The following is a 9,054-nucleotide window of genomic DNA, read 5'->3' on the forward strand; positions in this document are numbered from 1 at the left end:
GTTAGGGAGGAAGGGGAAGAGGGAGAGAGAGAAAGTGAGAGGAAGAGAGGAAGAGAGGGAGGGAGAGAGAGGGAAAGTGAGAGGAGAGGGTGGGAGACAAAGAGGGTGGAGTGACAGTGATGGAGAGAGGGGAGGGGGGGGGGGAAACGGTGATGGAGAGAGAGAGGGGGGAGATTCCAGGCCCAATTTGTCAGAACGGGAGGAGTTGGAGAAACAACATCTTCATACGAATACATTATCACGTTTCCAGTTCCTGGATGTGTGTGAACGGAAGAGACCAGAGAGAGCGGGACATTGAGGGAGGGCGTGAGTAAGAGAGAGGGAGAGAGATGGAGAGAAGGAGAAGGGGTAGGGAGACATAGAGAGAGACATAGAGAGAGACAGACAGAGAAGGATAGAGAGAAAAGAGAGCGAGAGAGAGCAAGCAAGATGAAGAGACTTGGAGAGCGTGCGAGGTAGAGAGAGAGAGGAAGGGAAATAGAGGGAGAGAGAGAGAGAGTGATTACAGGCGGCCGTTGAAAGCAGATTAAAGCGCGGGTCTCTAGCTAGTGCCCATCGGGCCTGGCTTTAGCCAGCTGACCCCCGGCTGCGATCCAGGGTACATCTGTTCCTTATGGGGGGGGGGGATGCAGACATACCCTATAGAGATAAAAGGCTTGCACTGTAGCCATGAAGATTTAGAGTAAATGATGCCCTTTCGTTTCGGTTCATATTTGGCATACTTCAAGGTACTGCTGATGTTAAACAACAGCCAAGACTTGAACGTCATCGAAGGGAAACTAAATAAACCAAAACAGACTCCAAAAACAGAATGCCACATTGGTCCTAAAAATAGCCCTTGTTCGGGCCTATCACTAAAGTTCCTGCATGCTGCTTTTCTCACAAATACTTCCCTCTCCCTGTCCTGTGCAGTGATTGGCTGGATGGGGATCTTCCTCTGGGACAAGTGGTGGTGCTCGGGTTGAAAAAGCAAAGAGAAAACTAGATCTCAAGTGTCTCAGACAATGGTCGGTCTGTGTGTCTGGTCAACACTCTTTTATTGGAAACATTAGGTCAGAGAATCCGGAGGGGGTATTTTTGTTTGTTGGACTAACAGACCGAGCAGAACAGCAACAGCAACTTGTTGATATAGCCCTGCATTGCTGCATTGCATGTGATCTCCTTTCATCAAGGACTGCAATTAAGAGGGACCTAAACTGAACTAACTGATCCAGACTGAACCAGACTGAACCTAGACTGAACCTGACTGATCCAGACTGAACTTACAGTGAACCCGACTGAAACTACACTGAACCTAGAGTGAACCTGACTGAACTTACGCTCAACCAGGCTGAAACTAGACTGAACCTAGACTGAACCTAGACTGAGCCTGACTGAACCAAGTCTGAACCTAGATGTTCCTCTCACCAAGCTTCTTCTGTGAAACATCAAGCAGAAAGGTTCTTAATTCGGCCATCCTTGAGTGAAGTTAGTTGTTTCTTATCTTGTGATTGATTGCATAACACGCTGCGTGACATTCCAGACAAACGCACACTGTCTGATTTAAAAATAAAACATATTTTAGAAACAGCACCACTACGGGCAAGGGGAAAATTAGCAAATAAACAAGAGGGGATTGGGAATATAATAGATAGTAAGGGTTAGAAGAAATCTTGCATATAGATAAGATGTTGGAATGTTTACACAGTCCTCACTGCTCTGCAAAGGCAGGGTGGTCATCATCACATTTATTTACAGTGGGGACATGTCCAAAACAATATATTAAAAGGCAAATTCTGTCTCCATCACTTTGGGGCTGACTGACATACATTGGTGCTTTCAGTAGAAGTGATATTGCCATTGTTCGAACGACATGGTGTTTCAGCTGTGAATTATGTGATGCGTGGGCCTACGGATGACTGCTACATGTGTGCGGTCGATGTTGTATGCGCTTTTTGCGTTTCGTCCACATTTTTTTTCTCGACATTATCATCAACCTATACTGATCTCCCATCACATGTTGAACACCGTTTAAACTAAAGTTCTGTTAATCTGAGCCCTTATGTCCCCCCAGCACTTGTCAAAACCAAGTGACTCCCTTCCTCGAGACCCATCACCGGCTACAGGCCATGCCCCCGGTGGTACAACGCAGTGTCTGTCCATTTATCAGCAAAGTGACCCCTGCTGTGAGGATTATACAACACGGGAGACACGGCAGGCCCAGTTTGCCCTGTCACGGTATCTCTCTACATCAGCATCCGATGCCCAGCCCCGGGTGATTAACCCAACTGGAGAGGGTAAATACCACAACAGTACCACCTGTGTTTCTCACGCTATATATCTTACAGATATTCATAACATTTCTGGGTTGCATACACCTCCACATGTTTGAACACGTGACAGCACAGGACGTGGATGAGCAGAGCGGGGGGGACCATAAACCTGAGGGCCGACAGGTTGTGGGGACGGAACAGCACCAGCATGCGGTCGCTGCATCGTGAGCACAGGACATGCTACCCCGCTGAAGATCCTCCTAATCCTATTAGAGTGTCCCAGTGCACAGGAGTGGGTATTTAGTCCCCGGGGAGAGAGGGCCCGAGGGGCAGGAGGTCCAAGGGGGAGGTGTTAAACGGGTGAGTTCAAATGAAATGATTAAATGTGACCATAAGGCAACAGGCCCACCGTAAGATGGACGCGGTTTGTTTGGTATTTAGTGAGAGCTGAAGTGCTGAGTTATGAGGCAGCAGTTAACACGGTTGACGAGGAGGATTTCTAGAGACCGTTGTGCCTGCAGACCTGTGACGCACGTTGTTGGGTTTGGTTGTTCTAAATTAAATTATTCTAAATCGTTAGGGGCAAAATTAACTGAATGCTGAGCGACGGGGACACCTTTATCCGAGAGGTAAACAAAACAACAGCAATCCATTCCAGGGTAACAATTATGGTTAGGTTACCCAACGCACATCTCAAATTCAAGCTTTTAGTGTCGCTCACTGGACAAGATGTCCACAAGAACCACCGCCACCACCACCACCACCACCACCACCACAACAACAACAATAATAGCAACTGCAGCAGCCATCAAAATAACCAGCAAAGGAACTTCAACTTACTGCCACTCCATGATTTCAACAGAGATTTGATGCTGATTTCAAAGAATCCTGAATCCTGCTGGCTGGCCATGGCTACAGCTCCCTAGAGGTGGACTGTAGCGGACTGACGTGGACCGGTGTTGACCGGTGCAGTGTGGCTGCAGCCTCTCAGCCAAATGCCAGCAGCAGGTAGAGCCTACCGTCACTCGCTGTGACGCGCTCACTGCTGCTGTGACACCGGCGAGAGAATGAGAGCCGGACAGAGGGAGAGAGACACAGAGTCTGAGAGAGAGAGAGAGAGAGAGAGAGAGAGAGAGAGAGAGAGAGAGAGAGAGAGAGAGAGAGAGAGAGAGAGAGAGAGAGAGAGAGAGAGAGAGAGAGAGAGAGAGAGAGAGAGCAAGAGAGCTACAGTGGTTCCACCCCCTCCTCCTCCTCCCACTGTGTTATGTCCTTGGCTGTCAGTCTCTCTCTTCCCTCTCTCGCTATCGCTCTCTACCCCTCCATCTCCCTGCTCTCATGTCCTCCCCTCTATCTCTCCCTACCACCCACCCTCTCCCTCCCTTCTCTCCTTCAGTCCCTACCACACACCCTCTCTCTCCTTTCCTCTCTCTGGCCCTCCCTTTATTCCTCTAACGTTCCTCTCTCTTTCTATCCCTTCCTATCTCTCTCCCTCCCTCCCTTCCTCTCTCTCCCTCTATCCCTTACTCTCTCTCTCTCTCACATTCCCTGTTCCCTCTAACTTATCTCCGTCCCTCCATCTCCCTAGCTCCCTCCTTCTCTATCTCTCTCCCTCCCTCCCTCCCTCCCTGCCTTCCTCTCTCTCCCTCTCCCTTCCTCCCTCCCTCCCTCCCTCCCTCTAAAGCCGTGGCAGGCAGTGGGCGGCAGCGTCGGTGGCAGCACAGAGAGCTAGCTTCCTTTAAATAACCGCGCGGAGGCAGCGAGCGCAGGATGCAATCCTCTTAGCGCAGCCCGGTTAATAATAACTAACCTCTCTCTCTCTCTCCCTCTCTACTCTATCTCTCTCTACACTCTCCCTTTCTCTCTCTCTCTCTCTCTCTCTCTCTCTCTAACCTATCTCTCGATCTCTCTATACACTCTATCTCTCTCTAGCTGTCTCACTCCCTCTCGCTCTACAATCTCTCTCTAATCTCTCTCGCTCTCTCTCTTGCTCTCTTTCTCTCTGTCTCTGTCTCTGTCCCTCTCTCTCTCTCTCTCTCTCTCTTTCTCTCTCTCTCTCTATCTCCCTGGCTATCAACGATATTTCAGTAGCCCCCCTGGGCTGCGATCCCCAAGATTGTGGGTCTACCCCTGGTCAGTGACCCAGGAGTTGTGAGTGAGCAGCAAAGACATAACACAGAGCATCTGGTTTCCCTGGGGGAGTGCATATGGGGGGTGGGGGGGGTGGCCGAGCCAATGAGGATTAAAGAGATCTCCTTGAGTTTACTGTTTTAATGCGGGGGTCCAGCAGAGACTTGAGGCAAGGCATGGCGCCTTAAGGCTCTCTTACTTTTGGGGTCGACGTCGCCTCAGCATATCAGTGTGTAAATCATTAAAACCGAGGTTGGCTGTGCTTTTTTCTTGGTAGGTCGCTCTCAGTAAACATGAAATGAGGTCAAATGGAATGCATTGAATAGGGCTGGTGGGAAAATACATGAATGATTCGCACTTTATAAATACGTTGTCCTCTTCTCAGCTTGTTTGCATGTAAACACATATTGTAAACCATAAGCGTAGGCTCTCCCATTTAGCCAGGGCGGGATTATTCTATTTAATTGCTAGATTAATCTAAACATGAATCAACATCTTTAGCGTATCCAAGGCATATCTATATTTTATCACTACGGGAGATTTAAAAGTCCATATTGCAATATTCCTTTCTCCACTGCCATGTTGTGCTTCTATCCTAATCCTATATCAGAAATCCCGCCTACCCATCACGTTATATATACGGGACCCCTGTTATATAACACCATTCACACATAACCCATTTGCCTTTCAGGGCCAAAGCAGGACCAGCCGCACGCTCTTATTTTGAAGTGCATGTGTTCATCTTGAATGGGGATAATGATTAATCTGTAATAAATCATGGAGAGAGGTTATGCTCTTGGATGTGTCACATGAATGAAAGTCAAAGTAACATAGAAATTATGATCATTTGAACAGGCTTGTCCATCTTGACAATCATTGAAAGGTTTTCCTTGGATTTGACTTAATTCCAAACAAATACAATATATTATATAAGATAAAACAACACAACTTTAAATATGCTACACTGCCAGTTTCATCAGTCAACCCATCCATTCATCATCCAACCATTCAACTTACTATTTATGGACGATGACATAGCATAAACAACACAAAATGTGCAGACAATAGTATACAATGTATCATCCAGCCTTAGTCCTGTTTATCATGAAGTGAAGCTTTAAAATGGGATGCATTAAAGTTCTTGCCACAGAACCATTAAGGTGAATTTGATAGTCGTTCTAAGCTGGTCAGGGTAAAGGATCTATACTAGACCTGTGATTCAGCATGATATGATATGCTTTAGTACAGGGAAACTCGTTCTATTTTTACTCCTCCACGTTTGATGTTACATTGAATTGCTTTGAGCAGATTAATCTTTGGCGAGAGAGAGGCAGCCGGCTGAAAGCTATGCATAGTGTCTTGTCCAAATGTCAAGACAGCAAAAAAGACACTTACGGGGTATGGGGTATCATATTAAAACGGCACACATAAAAGCCTTTCATTAGCATATCTCATGCACTGCTGCCTCATACCGTTAGCTGTAATCTATCTTGGCTGGACCATTGACAGACCTGTTAAGGGGCAGGAGATTATGCAATTCCCTCGTTGGCTAATTTCAGAGACTTTGAAACAAGGCTGCTTAGCAGGAAACGGTTTAGGTTGAGCGGGGTTGAGGGGGGACCCATATGCACACACACACACACACACACACAAACACACACACACACACACACACACACACACACACACACACACACACGACTGCCACCGACTTCCCGACTACCGGCATTTGGGGTACAATGCATGCCAAGACCTCAAGTCACAGTTTTGTCGCGATTTGACAGAAATCCGTTGCAATTTTTTTTTTCGTTTTTGTTTCTTCGTGGTATCAAGTCCTCGTTTAGCTGTGAAGTGATTCCACTCAGTATAAACTATACTGTAAACACACACATAAATGTAAAAAGACCGAAAAATTTGAGAGTTAAAGATATTCAGCTCTTCATTCAAAGTGTCCTTTTTCGAGTCTAGCTGCTAGAATATCCTCCACAGCCAAAAGTACAGCGAGTTTCTTTGCTTAATCAACAGGCTGCGCTGGCAGACTCTTAATAACTTCAGCTATGTACAGGGAGGATATTAACAGATATGTATTCATTTCTCAACAGACGTGTTCACTGTGGACATAAGAGAGAGCATTTTTTTCTCTCCTTTTTTTTTTTCCACAGTATTCTCATTAAAATGCCACGCTGACCCAACTTGAGAGAGAGGGATTATGGGATATTTTGACAGCCTGGCTCTAAGTTTGGGTATCGTTAGGGAAAGTCAGACCTGCTGTCACCCCTGAGAGACTTTAAGACAGTGTTTGGGATATATCAAAAGATCTGGACGTCCTTCTACTTATCAAGGGCCCAAATCCACCTGGCCATTGAGATGTAATGTACTTACACTATCACTAAGTGCAGTCCTGAAGGATCAATGCATATTTTCAATACTCAGCAGATGCTTTTATCCAAATCTTTCAGATACATGTCATTAAAGTTTAGGCACCATGCAGGCCCACAGGTAGACTGTGGATTTTGGGAATCAAACCCAAACATCCTCACACCCTTCAACCTATTTCTTTAACATTACCTTACTTCACATCACAGAGGAGAGAACGTCTCATTCAGTCTGTCATAGCATGCAATCCCCAAGCCTTGTTTACAATCAACAACGCAAACGATTGTTTACAGGATAGAGGGTAAAGACTGGAGTGTGTGTGTGTGTGTGTGGGGGGGGGGGGGTCAAAGGTAAATCAAAAGGTACTGAGAACGTCCTACTGGCAACGTGGGCTTCCAGTGTACGAGGGGCTCAGTCTCATCCAGAACTTATTAAAATCATTTCTCAAGCTCAGTCGAAGGTGAGGAATGTGAAGCACGTCTGTCCAGTTCTTAAGCCATCTGCTCAGACCCTCCACTCCCCTCTTAGCTTCCACACTCGCCGACACTCTCCTCTCATCCGCCCTCTCTCTCCCTCTCCTTCCCTCCCTGACCCTAGCTCTCTCCCTCTTCTCTACTCACTAACAAATAAACATTCAGATTTTGTTTTGAATATAAAAAATAGTTTGCAGCTGTTGCTTTTGAAATATTTGTTTGTTTAGTTTTGAAGGGCTTATCTAGTCCTGTATGATGATTATGTTACTGTTGGGGATTTTGGCTCTTAAAACCAACGGTTATTACAGTTGGCTTGATTAGAATACGTCTCAACATGAATAGAATATTATTCAAGGGATAACTACTTATGTAATGTACAGTTTAAAAATAGAAGAAATTCCATTGATAAGAAGTCACCAGATTCCTGTTTAAGGTGAGAGATTCGACAAAGTGATGTCAGCAGCTAAAGAACTTTGCACATTATCTGTCGTCGGCTACAAGGGAACTCCTCAACCAACAATTCAAAAATGTAACAAATAATATTAAAATTGACTAATTATAAAAAAAAAAAAAGGCTCCTGCACCTACTTTCAAGGATAGTGGGTCTCTTCCTCGGCCGTATCTTTCTAAACTTCCCTCTGAAGTCCCCCCCGTTGGCGAGTCTGTCCAGAGGCACCAGCTCGTCCAGCTCCTCCGAGCGTTCCCGCTCGCCCGCAGCCCCGTCCCGCGCAACACCGGCTGCAGAGGACATGCTGGATGGCAGGGAGCCCACGGGGAGTCCGGTCATTCTGCCAGGGACATCATCTACAACCTGCAGCCAGCGCCGGCTCTCTGGAGGTCTATCACGCACTTCTTCTGCTTGTCTTCTGCTGCTGCCTTTCCCCAGCCTATGGGTCCTCCTTCTGGGTTGAGTAGTGAGGTCCCCTGTAGTGGAGGTGCTGCCCCGGGGGCCAGCTAGCTTACGGTCTCGCGCTAATGTGTTTCAACCCTTGCACTTGTCAGGGCAGTGGAGCGAGTTATACTGTAACACTCATGAATGGGGCAGGTGTAGAGTTACTGAGGAGCCCCTCCTCTTTCACACAAACCAAAGAAAACAGCTAAAGGCAGTTAGGAGAAGGAGAGAGGTAAAGAGAGAGAAATGCAATGAGATTCTGTTACGTGTACAGACAATATATGGGAAAAGAGGCAGGAGAGAGAGAGAAAGGAAGGGGGACAGAGGGAAGAAGAAGGGCAGAGAGAGAATGAGGCAGACAGACAGACAGACAGACAGACAGACAGACAAACAGACAGACAGACAGACAGACAGACAGACAGACAGACAGACAGACAGACAGACAAAGGCAACAGCACCCTGTGGAATGATGTCTTCGAAATAATACACTTGCAATTCACTTTGTTTACGAGACTTGGTGAAAAATACATATTTTAGTCTTATTAATTATTTTAGTCTCAATAATATAAACTTTCTGTACAAATATTGCCAACAACAGTCCAATGAATTTACTCAATTGAGTGAAAAGAAAAAAAGAAAAGCCCAACGGTGGCTTTTGTTTTTCTTTTTCCTATACATGCATTGTAGAACATTTGGTTTTCCTATTTCCTGAAATTCAGATATAAATAATGCTAATATTGATTGGTCTTGTGGAAACGATAGCTTGCAAAACTAGTTCCAAAGCACATTTGATTATTTTAATATTAAATGAATGAGCCGCACCTAGCATGAACAGGTTTTTCCTTGCCTGACCCACATTGGCAATAGTAACAGCCAGTGTGCATACAGACGTGTTGACTGTTTCACAAAGAAAAAAAAAATCTAGCAGCACCAT

At 46.0% G+C, this 9,054-nt stretch overlaps 1 protein-coding gene across 5 annotated transcripts in view; it reads right to left on the minus strand.

Moving 5' to 3' along the window:
* The window catches only part of frya (furry homolog a (Drosophila)), a 67,520-nt gene extending 59,283 nt beyond the window's left edge, over positions 1-8,237 (minus strand). For 2 of the 5 annotated variants that reach the window (XM_030381124.1, XM_030381123.1), the window contains exon 1: positions 7,817-8,237. In XM_030381124.1, the coding sequence (XP_030236984.1) occupies positions 7,817-8,015 (199 nt within the window). In that variant the 5' untranslated portion in view covers positions 8,016-8,237. Of the gene's footprint in view, positions 1-3,092; positions 3,345-7,816 lie in introns of those variants that run through there. The other 3 variants (XM_030381125.1, XM_030381127.1, XM_030381129.1) reach the window with 3 other exon arrangements.
* Positions 8,238-9,054: the final 817 nt, after the last annotated feature.

This window comes from Gadus morhua, chromosome 16 (assembly GCF_902167405.1).
Source record: "Gadus morhua chromosome 16, gadMor3.0, whole genome shotgun sequence".
Taxonomy (NCBI): domain Eukaryota; kingdom Metazoa; phylum Chordata; class Actinopteri; order Gadiformes; family Gadidae; genus Gadus; species Gadus morhua.